We start from the raw sequence: 16,710 nt of genomic DNA, 5'->3' as shown, positions 1-16,710 counted from the left end.
TGAGTGTATGTGTTGGTTGTGATTGAGTGTGTGTTGTGATTGAGTGTGGTGTGTGTGTTGTGATTGAGTATGTGTGCTGTGTCTGTGTTGTGATTGAGTATGTTTGCTGTGTCTGTGTTGTGATTGTGTGTTGGTGTTGTGATTGAATGCAGCGGTGCGCAAACTGGGGGGGCGCAAGATTATCTATGGGGTGCATGCGGCATGCAGCGAAACCTGGTGTGCATGGGCCGGCAGACGCTGTGAGCGGGAGGGTGAAAAAGCTGTGCGCAGGTGGCCAAGAAGATGTTTACGGGCGGGCAACCGAAGAAGATGTGCGCGGGTGGGCAGCCGAAGATGTGCGCGGGCGGGCGAACAGGATAGTGCAGGTGGCGGCCACGTGATGGTGTGTGTTAGGACCAATATGTCAGGCCAGAATCTGCACTCATGTTAAGCTTCCATTTTGTCTGGTCATAACTAGTTAAGATTCTGTAGTCAGCCTTTTGCTGAAATATAATTCCTAACGCACTCAGTTTCTGCTAAATTATATTTCTTTTCTTCCTGCTAAGGATATTGCTAAGATACTTTTGTGTTGTCAATTTCCTGATGTTTTAGTTAGAATATAATAGAATGGTTCTCTGCAAGAAGCAAAATAGTGTAATATACTGTAGTTGCTAAAGACTCAACGTCTCTTTTGATAACAGACAATGAATAAGCTATGTATTCAGACAATGGCTTGTATTGTAAAAGACACGTCCCAAAAGTCACGCCACTAATATGTCCTGCCCCTAGATCACGCCTCTAATCAAAGCTACGCCCAAGACACGCCTAGGATACGCCTATGTTACGCCTATGTTACGCCTCTAACCAATATCTTCTTTTCTGTATAAAAGTCATTACCCTATGAATAATAAATTGAGACAAAGGATTTGAAACCTGGCATGCGTTACGTTTCATTTCGTTCGTCTTCCAGGCCTGATAGTTCATCAAAGATTGAAGATAACAGTTGCAGGGCGTGAAAGCTTCCTGGGAAGTCTGCTGCAAACGGTGCAGATGGTGTAGAATCCAGTCACAAGGCATCAGTGTACCTGGCAGAGGAAAGGTTCCTCTCGGTTCTGAAGCGTGGGTGAAGGAATTAGGTCTTCCTTCAGTTTTGGTGTCCAGAAGTGGGAAATTCACAAAGGTGGTGAGTATATATGTAAATTTTTATATATGATGCTTCACCCCCTCTGGGAATTTAATAGACCTAAATTGTGACTGAAGAATTGGGATAGGCCCTTTTAAACAGAATTTTTGGTAAGAGTCCAGTAAATTCTGTGCACGACTGGACTGTTATCTCTGATCTAGCTGAACGACCATTGTATATTGTGTAAGTATAAATATTGCAATTATTTGTCATAATTTAGCTGTTTTTCTTTAAGCTACTAATGGGTGCTTACATGAGTAAGAATGACTCTGGACGGAAGCCTAGGAATGTACAAGTTTTTAAATGCGAGTGTAAATCTGGTCAGACTCCTGAGGAATTTGTTGCTCAGACAGCTAGTCATTATTATTGTGACCCGTTTGTCGAATATGCAGAAGGTTGTTCTCGGCATGAAAATAAGGCAATGTATTTACAAGGCAGAGGGCAGAATAGACTGAGATCTTATGCTGGTCCCAGAAATCAATCAGGGAGAATAGCTCAGAATAATGGTGCCTGTTTTAACTGTGGTAATATTGGTCATTGGCAGAGAGAGTACCCATATCAGAGTCAGAAGCAGGGAAGTGTTGCTTCGCCCGTGGGGGCTCAGAGTGAAAGTCTCTGTAAAAAAAACAAAAAAAAAAACACCGCTACCTTATGTAAAAGGGTTTGTTTGTAACCCTGATGAATTTTTTCCTGAATGATTTCTTGTGTGAAAGATACTGTGTGGTCATGCTGATTATCATGTATGTACAAAAAATATGAATATTAGTTGCTCATGATGAAATCTAAATTTTAAAAGGTTTTAAAAAGGTGTACACCGAATATAGAGAGAAATACCTCACAACAAAAGGGGAGTATATTCAGCTCTGTCCCTGGTTATAGTTTGAAAGGTTTATTCGTCCTGGCCAGGCGGATACTTTTTAAACCGGACACATTTCTTTTCGTTTGTGGTATTTCTATCTTAATAAAAGGAGGGGCACAGCCTCTCTCTTACAGTTTAAAGAATGCGAAGCATTCACATTAAAATTAACTAGCTCTGTGTTTAAGCAGTTTATTCATGAGAACAAGGTAATGTAGAACTGTCTTCTTTTCCGTAAAGCAGTAAGATAACACATTTCAATTTTATTTCTACAGGATTAAGATATATTTGGGGCTGTTTTTGTTTAAAATGCTAGTAAGAGCTCACAAGCACTGTTTGAATTAATATATTGTATTATATATGTATATAACGCTATTAATGTACATAGCGCTTCAAAAGGAGGGTGTCCGTGGTGTGAGCGGAGTGTGGTGATATCTGCCTTTAGCAGCATGGAGGTCAGTTATTTTAGCGAGAATTGTCTCCGTTAAATAAGCAGTGTAGAAGCCATACAAGACAGGTAGGGTCAAGCTTGCTGTTTTTTTAGTCATGGTATAACTGTTGCATGTTTGAAGATATTTTGTTTAGTTAAAGAGAGGGCATAGTTAAAACGGGATAGCAATTGTATTGATGGAAGTTTGCAGGAATATGAGATTTCTTTCAGAAGGCATTCAGGGGAATGAGTGAAAGATTGTTGCATGCTCTTGTTGGCATAGACTTGGTGTTTATAAGTAATTTAAAATATTCCTGTTATTTAATTTTTGAAAGACCATACAAAATGCAGTTTTAGGACAACGTGGAAAGCTTCATATTTAACATTAAACTAATGTTACAATCCCCTGCTTGAGGATTAATCCAGCAGTTAATATGAATTAGACAGTGAAACCCATTGTCTGCTATCTGTACTTTGAGGTTTCTGGCTGTTTTCCCAGAAAGAAGAAAAAAAAAAAAAAAGCGCTTTGAAAATTATTTTTTTTTTTTCTTTTTAAAGTCAGAGTGTCTTTTAAAGTTAATGCTGGCCATGTGCTCAGCACTTTGCAAAGAGTTCTATTTTAAAAGGAAATCTTTTGTTCAGGATTTCAGGATTTTTTCTTATATTGTAAATGCCACAGTTGTTAAAAGACCTACTGCAGGATTTTTCTTCTTTTAACACAAGCAGTAAATATTTTTATAGTCACTACACATACAAATCTATTTACCAGTTTAATTTTGCTATATATCAAGCAACCTGTTTTCATAACTATTTTTGTATTTTTGTTCACATAGTTGTATAGATAATATATGAACAAAAGAGGGGGGATACATACATAGGTTATTGAAGGTCTCTCTGAAATCCCTATAGAGGGATTTGATATGAACTTGATATGTTGTAAATGATATACAATGCACAGCAGGTTCAGAATTTATTATAGCAATGTTAACTCCAAGGGCTCTTGCAGTAATAAAAAGTTGCTGCCATACTAACAGGGCTGACAGGCCCCTGGTAAAAAATAATAATACCTTCGCAGATGTCACAGCAAAGCAGGTAGCAAGCCGTCCCTATGTTGAGGGATATATCATAGTGGAGTGTTTGAAGTGAAAACCAGGAGTGACTGTGGGTGTGGGACCATAGCCACGAGTGCAGGCTGTTGGGATGCTTGATTTGTGGGGCGAGTTTTAAGGTTAGTTAGTATTAAATGACTAAAAGGTTGACACCATTTGCATCAGAGAAAATGGCAGATGGCAGTTAGGTATGAATGAGAGTAAGTGTGTATTGGGAGAAGAGAGATTGATTTGTAGTTTGAGACAGTGTTTTTGTCCCCATTTTTGAAGATTGGGACAACTCTAGCAGTTTTCCAGGTCTGCAGACAGGATAGAGTTGATTATGGAAGCAATTGGTTTGGCACAGGCTGAGGTACCAAGTTTTAGGAACTTGGATTGTAGCAAAGTCAAGTCCATATTGGTTGCTTAGTTTAAAATTTGAGGAGCGTTAATAGGGAATATCTCTGTTTAATATTGTGGATGCTGATTATAGTAGTAACCATATTAATACAAGAATTTATTTCTAGGTATAAATTCTCTCCCTATGAGACACTTATGGGATGAGTTATGACCATCAGTAGTTCAAAGTAACGAATTAAGGACCATGTTATTGGTAATAAAACAATTAATAAGTATTGCATGCAACTAATATATATTTTTGAGTCTTTCTAGGCACAGGTTAAAGCTGAAAGTGCACCTACGCAAGACGGGTTAATGGTCAAGCATTTTCTATGCAAGCACGCTCTTCATCCCAGATGAAAAGGCCATTTAAATACTACTCATCACCAGCATTGCAGTAAAAATTTCTTATCATCATGGATACACATGACGCACGTCAAAATAGTGCCAGTCTAAGCACAAACAGTTAATAAAGACAAAGACATAGCACCTGCAAATAAGTGTTTTGATGGACACAATACTCTCTGACCACTAATCATCATGGGAGAATGGTCATAGGCAAAAAAGTCCAGGCCTCAACACACGAACTTTGACCTTTTTATTTTTACAGGTTTTTATTATTTTTCAGTTACAAATGTATGCTCCAATATGTTTGTGTAAGTGGCGTCCCATAAGGATGACAAAATATTATAAGGTATTATTTGTTTAACTCTGTTTATTTTGTTTGGATTTATAGGTTAATAGAATCTTCCTGAAGAATGATATCCAGGTGGGAGAATGTTTTATCAGTCAAACACACGGTTATGTTAATTGCTCACAGGTAGAGTTAGAAACAGAAGAGATGCACCCAATACACAAGTGCTAAAAAGTAGTCTATGGGAAGAAGTTTCAGGGAATTTATTCCCAAATGTAGGAGTTGGGTTACTGTATGACAGGTTTACAGGGATATCCTAAATCATACAACCACAGACATTTACTCACTTAACCAAGAATAGGTTTAGTTTAAATTAATGGCTCCGCAGAATAAAATAGCTCTAGACTATATTTTAGCCTCAAAAGGAGGGGCATGTATGCGCCCTAGTTAAAGCGCAATGTTGTGTATTTATCCAGGATTTAGGGTCCATGGGGATTTAGTGGTTGGATTGATTTGCTTTGAGCGACGCTAGCGAATGTTTTTGTATGTGTGTGTTTGTCCTACTCATTGCTCTCTATGTATTAAGTACAGCAAAACTCTGATCCAGAAGTGCGTTGAAACCCTCACCGACGCTATGCCTCTCTGCGGTGATGATGTCGCCAGTCCCCCAGAAGAGGAGACCGAAGAAGAAATCAACTGGGGTGATATAATGGCCGGAAAAGAAAGGAATGAAGTTATGCACAACTTGGACATCTTGGTCCATCAGGACTATGAAATGGTTAACTGTTCTGTTCTTTAAATAGACTGTCTCTTAAGGATATGGGGGGACTGAGAAGACTGGATATGAGGAAGGTGGGAGGTCACAAAGGGACGTGAGTCAACCACAAGGAAAGGATCACAAGTCAGCCATTTTGACCATAGCAGCCATCTTGGTCCGTTTTGCCATTCTGAGTAAATGCAGTATGAAAGATGTGTGCAAGAAGAATGTTTGTGCAGTCGCTCTTAGCAGAAATTAGCCCCCACCAATTCTCACAAATAGCTGACCCTTAGATTATGTGACATATTGAGATGTAAGCCATTTTCTAATCTATAGAAATATTTAATGATATATATATATCTCTATTGGTTGTGTGGCATGTGGGCCAATAAGATTGTACCCTGCAATCACACTGCCCTTTGTTATCTGGGTTTCATTCTTCCCACTTTCTATGTATCTGACACATTACCCCAAGGGAGGCTGAGAAATCGAAAAGATCTGACCAGGACCATTAGTTCAACTCGCATTGCAGCTGGGGTTTTTTTATACCTAGTTTAGGTGTTCTGGATCTCTGTTCTAAATTAAGTGAGCTGATGGTAAATATTGATGATGCTCTTAATCAGACAAGTGATGCTATTATCCGTCTGACTAATGAACAAGAGCAGATCCGAACAGTATTATTACAGAATAGAATGGCTCTTGATTATCTGCTAGCCTCACAAGGAGGTGTTTGTAAACTTGTAGGACAGAAGTGCTGTGCCTATATTGAAGATGAGTCTGGCGCTATTCATAAAGATATGGATAAGTTACAGGAAATTCAGGCAAGGATGCGTAAAGAATCCTCAGGCCTTAGCTTAAATTGGATGTCAGGACTCACTAGTTGGATCGGAGAATTGGGTATGAAAATTCTCTATGGTTTTATTGTAGTGATTAGTATAATCGCAGCAATTTTTGTTATTTTTCACTGTGCTAAGTGTGCAATGCTTTCATTTGTCTCAAGGAAACCTTCAGTTTCATCTCACGCCATGTATGCAACTAATAATTCATATGTGGCCATGAACAGAGTCTATGATACTATTGGTCCCCATAAGGCTATAGTCATAGAGAAGCGTACCTAGTAAAGGTATTTGTTCTTTTAGAGAACAAAAAGGAGGGAATTGTTAGGACCAATATGTCAGGCCAGAATCTGCACTCATGTTAAGCTTCCATTTTGTCTGGTCATAACTAGTTAAGATTCTGTAGTCAGCCTTTTGCTGAAATATAATTCCTAACGCACTCAGTTTCTGCTAAATTATATTTCTTTTCTTCCTGCTAAGGATATTGCTAAGATACTTTTGTGTTGTCAATTTCCTGATGTTTTAGTTAGAATATAATAGAATGGTTCTCTGCAAGAAGCAAAATAGTGTAATATAGTTGCTAAAGACTCAAGGTCTCTTTTGATAACAGACAATGAATAAGCTATGTATTCAGACAATTGTTTGTATTGTAAAAGACACGTCCCAAAAGTCACGCCACTAATATGTCCTGCCCCTAGATCACGCCTCTAATCAAAGCTACGCCCAAGACACACCTAGGATACGCCTATGTTACGCCTATGTTACGCCTCTAACCAATTTCTTCTTTTATCTGTATAAAAGTCATTACCCTATGAGTAATAAATTGAGACAAAGGATTTGAAACCTGGCATGCGTTACATTTCATTTCGTTCGTCTTCCAGGCCTGATAGTTCATCAAAGATCGAAGATAACAGTTGCAGGGTGTGAAAGCTTCCTGGGAAGTCTGCTGCAAATGGTGCAGATGGTGTAGAATCCAGTCACAAGGCTTCAGTGTACCTGGCAGAGGAAAGGTTCCTCTCGGTTCTGAAGTGTGGGTGAAGGAATTAGATCTTCCTTCAGTGTGTGTGCGCACATGCGGGGGCTACGGAGGGACGGAGGAAGAGCACGCCGCAGCGCTGTGATGTCAAACGCCCCTCCTTCCGGTGTCTGCCCTACAATAGCGCTGTGTTCCTGCTTTCCTCTGCTGGCAACCTGCTTCGCTGCGATCCTCTGCAAGTGAAAGGGTAGGCTGCCACTATATCAATCATACTATGAATGTACAGAAATAATGTAAAAAATAAGTGAAAACACAACATTGAAAACGGAAATAAATAAATAAATAATAATGTAGGTAGGAGTGTGGATGACACTGGGAACAGCAAGCCAAAGAGCAGGGAGAATAAATGAATTGCGCTTGCAAAATTATGCAGGACACCCTGTGCTCATGCTTGGAGAGTTGGTGATGTCACCGCTCTCAGCGACAGCGTGGACAAAGCCTAATTTTGCAAGCGCGAGCTGTTGAAATATGTAGTATTTAGACATATTTGTATTTACATTGTATACCGTTTAATAAAGGTTTTTGTTTTTTTCATGTGATTTTGATTACATAAGGCAGGGGGGGCCCCGAGAAATTTCATGGATGAAAAGGGGGGCTCGGCATAAAAAGTTTGCTCACCCCTGAATAAAGACTGGGATTTACAAAGCAAATTTCTCTGCTATGTTACAACATCAAAATAAAAGTAAAGGTATCCTGCCTAAGATGAAGAAGCAGCTTCACATCATATGGAATAAGGTCCTAACATGAAAGTTCTACATCAATAAAGTTATGGGGGCATAAATACAGTATGTACTAACATCATATTTCAATTTATTTGGTACGCCAACTATTTATGTAAATAGCCTTACAAACTGTCAAGAAATGTGCATTGCATGTGTGAAGGCTTACGCATGATGCATAATTGTTTGAAATCATTTTTGACACATTCCTCATGTTGAATGCCCGATTTATACAATTCAAATTAAAACAGAATTGTGTATTTTTTTAAATTAGAACTTGTATTACTAAATATAAACTATTAGTGTAATATTATTTCTAATAGCCATGCTGGGAAAATAATAAATTTTGTGCACCTGTACATACGTGTTGCGTGCATAGCAACTTAATTCTGCGCTTGCAATATAAACAGACTGTCTAGGTTTTGCACCAAATTGAACTCAGCGGAGGATTTTGACGCACTTTCTACTTTTTTGGGGTGCACAGAAACATAATTTTTTTAGTACATACCATTTATATCTGTGCATTTCTGAGTGACAAAACTAAATTGACATTGATGGCCCAGATGGAGACATTTCAGGTTAGTAGGTAGGTGCGCACAAATGCAATTTCAAATGGTATTTCCGCGAGCCAATTTTTAACCAAAAGAGGCATTTGCAACAGGACCGTTCATATCTCACAGGTATTTTCTTCAAGAATACTAAAGAACTCTCATGTTGGTTCACTACATTGTATCACCCATCTGTAAAAATATGTACACCTCCTTGGGATCATTATAGCTAACTGCGTGTTTTAAAATTGAGCAGTGGATATTGTAAGCTTTAAACAGAAATCTAGTTGAAGTGCATTTGGTATTTATGGGGACAAATAGAATTTAGCATTTGTCTCCGTTGTAATGAAACAGTGAACACAAATTACATAAGAAGCAAACCTCCAGCACTAACTAGTCATTATGTACAGTGTATACAATCATGGAAAAAAATACACATACACATTGCTATGTAATTAGGAATTATATAACCATGCTAAGAAAACAAGTTTTGTATAAACCCAACCTGTCCCACAAGAGTGTCTTTTATCCTGCAGGCTGTTTTGTATATTAAATAAATATTATACTGTATTTCTGGGCCAATCCTTAGCAGAGCGATCTTAACTTAAGGTCAGTAAACCAGAAGCAAATAACTTTATTGAACAGAAAACCATACGCAAATATTTCAAAAGCAATTATTGCCTTTGTGAAATAAAAGCTCATGAAGGCCAATTGTGGATGAAAGTTGGTTGCAGAGGTCAAAGTGGGTTAAAAAGAGTAGCGGCCTGACACCATCAAATTAATCGGCCTGTATAATATTGGGTAAAGCTTTTGACCTCATTTTACAAAGGTTTACACACAATCTAAGACATAAAAGTAGAAAACGAGAGATTATTTTTCTAATAAATACAGATTTTGTTAAAAAGAGGGAAGGAGCGGCTCAGTGAGTAAAGACAGACCCTGGCACTGAGTTTGAAACAGGGGAACCTGGTTCAATTCCCGGTGTTGTCCCCTTGTGACATTGGGAAAGTTACTTTATCTCCCTGTGCCTCAGACACCCCTCAAAAAAACCCATAGATTGTAAGCTCTACACGGCAGGGACAGTGTCTGCAAAACGTCTCTGTAAAGCACTACGTAAAACTAGCAGCGCTGTATAAGAACAAACAATTATTATTATTATTATTATTATTATTATTTAAAACGAATTAGGAAGTGTGTCTGTTAAGTAGTGGTGCTTCATATCCTTTAGAAACGCTAGTTTCTCTAGCAACAAACAACAAATAAGATACTATCTAGCACAGTGGTGCGCAAACTGGGTGCGCAAGATTACCGGCAGAGGGTGCGGGGTTTACAGAGGCCCCGCGCGCTTCCCGAAGGCACTTAAATTAAGTGCTGGGGGAGCTGCATGGCCTCTGTAAACAATAAGTACCTTGATTCAGCCGGCATCTGGAGAAGCGTCGCCATGGCAACGCGGCGGCAAATGACGTTACATTTACAGTAAATAGATGGTCCCAAATAATGGATGTGGGATTTGAGACTCACTACCTGATCTGAGCTTGGAGTGTCTGCAATGTCATTCATGCTCCTGCTCTGTGCATGACCTAGGAAACAAAAACATGACAATGAAGAGCGGCAGTCTACAAACTCACTCTTAACTCACCCAATCATGATGGAATCCTACACATTTCCATTTCAGTCCCTATACTCCTCAAAGGGATCCTTATACACACACTAAATACCTTATACATATATATATATATATATATATACATACATACATACTGTACATACATACTGTACATATATATATATATAAATTTGAAAATCTTATTTGTGAGTCTCTGTAGACCATTTGATTGGTCCGTCGGTGCGCCCGCCCTCCCACGGCTCTCATTGGCCGGTGTGTCTGACCCCCCCCCTTGTGTCCCGCCCCCCCACGGCTCTCATTGGCCGGTGCTCTAGCCCACTGTTACATTCACACACCACACCGCATACCCGCAGCCTCACACACTCCATGCCCTTGAGTCTGCTCACCCTCTCCTGCGGCGCTCACTCTCTCCCCCGGCGCTCACCCTCTCCCCCGGCGCTCTCCCTCTCCCCTGGCGCTCTCCCTCTCCCAGCGCTCTCCCTTCCCCGGCGCTCTCCCTCTCCTCCGGTGCTCTTACCCTTCTTCGGCGCTCTTCCTCTCCCCCGGCGCTCTCCCTCGGTGCTCACCCTTCCCCGGCGCTCTCCTTCCCGGCCCTCCCACAGACCGCTCCCACTACCCACCCCAGAGCACGCTCTCTCCGGCTCTCACCTCACACAGGCCCACAGGCCGCTCCCTCAGCTCACCATTCCCGAGAGCGCTCCTCCGGCTCTCTCAGTCGGGAGCTGTACGGGCCGGCGGCCCACACCACCTCCTCACCTGAGCGTCTAAGCTCTGCCTCGCCAGGGGTAACGGACACCGCCGAGGAACCCGAGGTGGAGGAGGGCGGCCGGTACCTGGAGGAAGAGGAGGAGCGCGGCCGGGTGCGAGGTGAGGAAATGCCGGGGAAGGGATCTTTCACGCGTCCCTGCCTTTCACGCAACACCCCCCCCGGCCCTGCCTTTCCCCCCCCTCCCTGCCCTTCACCCCACCCTCCCTGCCCTTCACCCCACCCCACCCTCCCTGCCCTTCACCCCACCCCACCCTCCCTGCCCTTCACCCCCCCCCACCCTCCCTGCCCTTCACCCCCCCACCCTCCCTGCCCTTCACCCCCCCACCCTCCCTGCCCATCACCCCCCCACCCTCCCTGCCCATCACCCCCCTACCCTCCCTGCCCTTCACCCCTCCCACCCTCCCTGCCCTTCACCCCTACCTGCCTTTCACCCTTCCCTGCCCTTCACCCCTCCCTGCCCTTTACCCCCATTCCCTGCCCTTCACCCCCCCTCCCTGCCATTCGCCCTCCATGCCCTTTGCCCTCCCTGCCCTTCACCCTTCCTGCACTCCCTGCCCGTCGCCCTCCCTGCCCTTCACCCTGCCTTCCCTGCCCTTCCTGCCCTTCGCCCTCCCTGCCCTTCGCCCTCCCTGCCCTTCGCCCTCCCTGCCCTCCCTACCCTTTGCCCTCCCTGCACTTCTCCCTTCCTGCACTCCCTGCCCTTCACCCTCCCTGCCCTCCCTGCCCTTTGCCCTCCCTGCCCTTTGCCCTCCCTGCCCTTTGCCCTCCCTGCCCTTTGTCCTCCCTGCCCTTCGCCCTCCCTGCCCTTCGCCCTCCCTGCCCTTCGCCCTTCCTGCCCTTTGCCCTCCCTGCCCTTTGCCCTCCCTGCCTTTCTCCCCCCCTCCCTGCCCTTCGCCGTCCCCCCTCCCTGCCCTTTGCCCTCCCTGCCCTTCGCCCTGCCCTCCCGGCCCTTCGCCCGCCCTGCCCTTCGCCCACACTGCCCTTTGCCCTGCCCTCCCTGCCCTTTGCCCTCCCTGCCCTTTGCCCTCCCTGCCCTTTGCCCTCCACAATCCCCCACCCCCTGCCCGCCCCCAACCTTCCACGCTCTCCCCCGCGCCCTTCCACGTATGCCCCTTGCCCCCCCCACCCTTCCACGCCCCTTGCCTTCCCCGCCCCTTGCCCCCCACCCTTCCACGCCCCTTGCCTTCCCCGCCCCTTGCCCCCCACCCTTCCACGCCCCTTGCCCCCGCCCTTCCATGCCCCTTGCCCCCCGCCCTTCTACTCCCCTTGCCTCCCCACCCTTCCACGCCCCTTGCCCCCCCCACCCTTCCACGCCCCCTGCCCTGCAAGCTCGGGCAACGCCGGTTATATCAGCTAGTATATATATATATATGTGGATCCTTATACACACACTAAACACTTCAATGGGACGCCCATTTAACTCACACCATACACTTCAATGGGATGCCCATCTTACTCACACCATTCACTTCAATGGGATGCCCATCTTCAGGACCATGGACAGATTTCCCGAGGCTCAGGAATACAGTTCTGACCGGAGCCCCCCTCCCCCCCCCCACACCGTCGGCAGTGTTGTGAGCCCCATTTCACACCTCGCGAGCCCCCCCATTTCACACCTCGCGAGCCCACTCTATTTCCCTCCCTCTTCCCATGTATTTCTCTCCCCTCCGCCTCACCTCTCACTCTGCCTCCATCAATTACCCCACTCTTACTCAATCCCTGACCCCCGCGTCACATGTATTTCTCACCCATGCGTCTCACTCTTACTCCCTCTTTTCCTCACTCACCCCCATCTCTCCTCTCATTCTCACTCTCCCCCCTGCGTCAATTACCCCAATCTCATTCAACCCCCCTCCTCACACCCATTCCCCCCACAAAATATATTAAAAAAAACACCCCCAATGCAAAAAACATCCCACCCCCAAATATATAGAAAAAAAATCCCCACCCCTCCAAATATATACAAACCCCCCCAGATACATATAATCCCCCACCTCCCCAATACATTTGAAACCCCCAATACATATAACCCCCCCCCCCCAATACATATTAAAAAAAAAACAATACATATTAAAACAAACAATATATATATATATAAACTCCCCCCATACATATGTAGCCAGGTCTCCCTCTTACTTTCAGGCTGCAGACCACATGTTGCCAGGCAACCAATAGAGCTGCTAGAATCTCCTGAGGGGAGATTGGAACATTAGTTGAGCTGACAGTTAGGACTGTTAGGGCAGTTAAGAGTTGGAAGCTGGACACTGAAGGGGTAGGGTGTGAGTGTGCAGATGCCTCTGCACTAGGCCAGAGACCCCTGATAGGCCCCAGCTAGGCCCAATTCCTCTCAGTTTGTGACTGCTACAGGGACAGGCCCATAGATAGGGATACTGCCCCTGTATCTTGTAGTGAGGGACACAGCCAGGACACAGCAGCATCCTGGCCTTTGGTGGTCTGGGAGCAGACCATCCCACTGAAGAGACTATTCTTGAAGTAACCCCCCCCCCTCTTCATGGGGACCACCCCACACGGAGGCGGAAGTGCCAGAGTCGCGGATCATCGTTGAGTCTGTGTACCCCACCGACAGGACGCAGCGTGCCTGGGTGTGGACGCACCTGGCAGGTACCCCACGAACATGTGCACCAACACACACTATAGTGGCAGTGCTGACCACATATAAGGGTGAGGGGTTATATCCTTGTGGACACCAGGGTGGTTGGGTGCCCAAATGCCCCGTCAGGTACTGTGGGGACTGTGGACAGGAGTGTGGGACACTTGGTGGGTGGTTACGGCCGTGCGAGGCCTGGCGGGTAGGCTGTAACCAGTAGCCATACTTTCGGCCTGCAGTAAAGCTGTTATTTTATGTTTTACCAAGTGTGTGTGGTTATTGTATAAGTATATATATATATATATATATATATATATATATATATATATATTGTGGCAGGACGGCCTCGCGGCAGGGTCAGTAAGATGCTAGACACGGTGGGAAATGTTCAACTATAGTGGTTTATTAGCCACATCCAAAACAAAGTACGGGTGCACTGTCCCTTTAAGAAACTACTTTCTTGAAAATTAAAGCCTAGTCCCTTTAGGGACACTAACTCACTTCTTGAGCCCTTACTAACAGGACAGCCAGCTAACCTGGTCATGCCCAAAACATGCTACATAATGGATAACGATACGAATAAAAATAAAGTCTTATCTGTTTTGCCGCTCCAGTAGCAACAGGAACACAGTTCCGGGGAGCAGGCTATGTCCAGCCTCGCAGCGATCTTGATCTTTATCCTGGGTTGGGGTCCCAGCTGGTCCCAGCAGCCTAGCTCCTCGCAGGACTGGGGACCAGAGCAACAGCAACGGCTTCCTAGCTGGGAGAGTTCTCTCCACCTTCCTGTGGAAAAACAAGCTCCTTGTGTGTGTGTCATTTCCTGCTTTTAAACCTGCAGTCTCTCAGGCCTCCTGCTTAATTAGGCTGCCGGTGTGCTTCCTTCTGTCTGAGGAGATTAACACTCTGTGAACTGGCTGCAGCGTCTCTCCATTCACTATTCCAGCCTACTGAGTCAGTGACTCTGTCACATATCCCTCTCCCCAGCGAAACATTGTCCTGTGGAGCGGCCCGTGCACCATTCCCGTGCACCAGCATTTTTGGCGAAAATGTCTGACGTCGGCCCTTCCCTCCCCCCTTTTTTTTTTCTTGCCTTCCAATTTAGGCATTTTCTTTTTGGGGTAATTACCAGGCTACCTGTGTCTGAAGGCTGGTACCTCCCTATCTCTTTGTCTTGTGCCAGTTTCAGTTTAAGGTTGATGCTCCTCTTTTGTTGTGTCTCTTCTTGACAAGGTTCCTGAGCATCCTGCTGTCTATTAGCTCTCTCTGCCAGGACTCTACGCCACGCTGTGACCTTGATCTGTAAATCCTGAAGATGCATTGTTGTCCTTGTCCTCTTGTGCTCAGAGTCTCATTTATCCTGTAGAAGAGCATTGACCTCGGTCAACTCATTGCATACACTCGCCAGTGACTGTTTGGCCTTCTCTTTTGGACCTTTCTTCCTCAGTGTACCTTCAGTGTTGGGTTCCACACCATTTATCTTCAGTACTTCAACTTGGTCGGGATTCCTTTTAACCCGAAGTACACCCCATGGCACCTCTCTTTTACGGTCAGCAGACTCATAGGCTTGGGCCTTTCTGTCTTGACTCTTTAACTTACTCTGTTGGGAGATTTGCTGGACCATCTGTGCGGTCTTTCTCCCCTTATGATCACGGGCACACTTCCGTCTCATTCACGGTTGTCTCTTCACAGTGGCTGCCTTCCTTGCAAGGAAACCACTATGGGTCCCATAGTACAACTGGCTTCTTACTGTGCTACTACATAGCACCTTGGTCTTCCCATCCCGTGCCTTGTGAAAAGTAGACTGTAACACTGCAACGGTATTGCAGTCACGCTTCCTGGTGCGCCTCACTTGCTTTATCTCTACCACCCTTTTTCCCATGGACTGCTTCTGTGACCCAAGGGTCTGTCTTAGGGTTGTAACCTCTTTCTCCAACTTCAGCTGAGGAATCTCCTGCTGGGCAGCATTAGAGTCCAACGTAGCATCCTGCTCAGTCTTCAGAGCCTTGAGTATCTTATCCAGGTCACGCTTTTGTTTCTCTGCCATCTTGCGGCCAGCACGCTCAGACTCCAGGTCCTTCCTCAGGTCTTGAAGCTGTCCTTCTGCATTTCTTTTTCCACTCAGTGCAGCTGCCAGTTCATCTTCTTTGGCGTCGAGTCGCGATTTCACATCTCCTAGCTGGTTCAGCGCAAGTCTTAAGTCTGTTTCTTTCGCTCTATTTCTGACCTGCCACTGCCAGTGCTCCTCCCGGACCTTGTCCAGCTCCAGCTGCAGTCGGGCCATCTCATTGGACGTGTGGTCCAGAAGCTTGCGGGTATCAGCCATCTCGGTTTCATAGCGCAATGACAGGCAAGCCACCTGTCGGACGGTCACCTTCTCCCGCTCGGCGAGCTGTATCTTGTGCTCAGCAACCTGCGTTTGCAGCTCTTCAATTTGATCCTGAAAATCCCCTCTCAGGGCCCTCACCTCTTCCTGGTGCTTGCTCTGGGCTTGCGTCAGCTCCTCCTTCATCTTTTGGAGCCCTGCAGTTTTTGTCGCCAGTATCGCTGTTGCTTCTGTCTTCCAGGCTTCTTTCTCCTTGGCATACTGACTCATGGAGATGGAGTTGCCTCTCTGCTTCTCCAGCTCTTGCTCCAGTCTTTGGACCTTCTCATGTTCCCTCTCACACAGAGTCACCTGGCTTCTAAGCTCCGCCTCCAGCGATGCTCTTGTGGCGCTTAACGAGATCTTCAGCTGCTCCAGGGCGAGGCATTCTTTTTCCAGCATTTTCTCTGCATTCTGCAGAGCAGCCTGTACTTCATTTTTTCTTGCGCCAATTGTGTCTTCACTATCTGCGCTTGGTGAAGCTTCTCAGTCCCATCACTGACCTGACCAGTCAGGTTTAAAACCTCTTCCTTCAGGTTTATATTCTCCATTTTCACAGTCTCTATATCCCTTAGGACCGTTTCATTGGCTTTCTTCAAAGTACCCAGCTCTGCCCCTAGCGATGCTCTTGTGGCGTACAGCGTGGCCCTCAGTTCCTGATGCTGTTCTGTGGGGACATACTGGGTACTCAGCCGTTCCTGTAGCACTCGCTGCTTCTCCTTGGCTGCTTGCAGACTTGCATGTAGCTCTTGCAGCTGGCTCTGCCATAAGTGCGTTGCCTGTGTGTGCTGCTGCAGGGAGACATGTTGCATCCTCTCTGCATTCTGCAGTGCTTCCTGCACCTCTAGCTTTTCCTGGATCAATTGCTTCTCCACTTTT

General features: G+C 45.4%; 1 protein-coding gene across 11 annotated transcripts in view; it reads right to left on the bottom strand.

The window, feature by feature from the left end:
- Positions 1-16,710, bottom strand: part of SLC4A5 (solute carrier family 4 member 5) — a 193,343-nt gene that overhangs the window by 77,123 nt on the left and 99,510 nt on the right. For 7 of the 11 annotated variants that reach the window (XM_075601361.1, XM_075601366.1, XM_075601363.1 and 4 more), the window contains one exon: positions 9,987-10,045. In XM_075601361.1, the coding sequence (XP_075457476.1) occupies positions 9,987-10,045 (59 nt within the window). The remainder of the gene's footprint in view (positions 1-9,986; positions 10,046-16,710) is intronic. The other 4 variants (XM_075601362.1, XM_075601372.1, XM_075601369.1 and 1 more) reach the window with 1 other exon arrangement.

Source organism: Ascaphus truei, chromosome 5 (assembly GCF_040206685.1).
Source record: "Ascaphus truei isolate aAscTru1 chromosome 5, aAscTru1.hap1, whole genome shotgun sequence".
In the NCBI taxonomy this organism is placed as follows: domain Eukaryota; kingdom Metazoa; phylum Chordata; class Amphibia; order Anura; family Ascaphidae; genus Ascaphus; species Ascaphus truei.
Note: the sequence above shows the minus strand (reverse complement) of the source record. Positions and strands in the feature narration are given on the sequence as shown.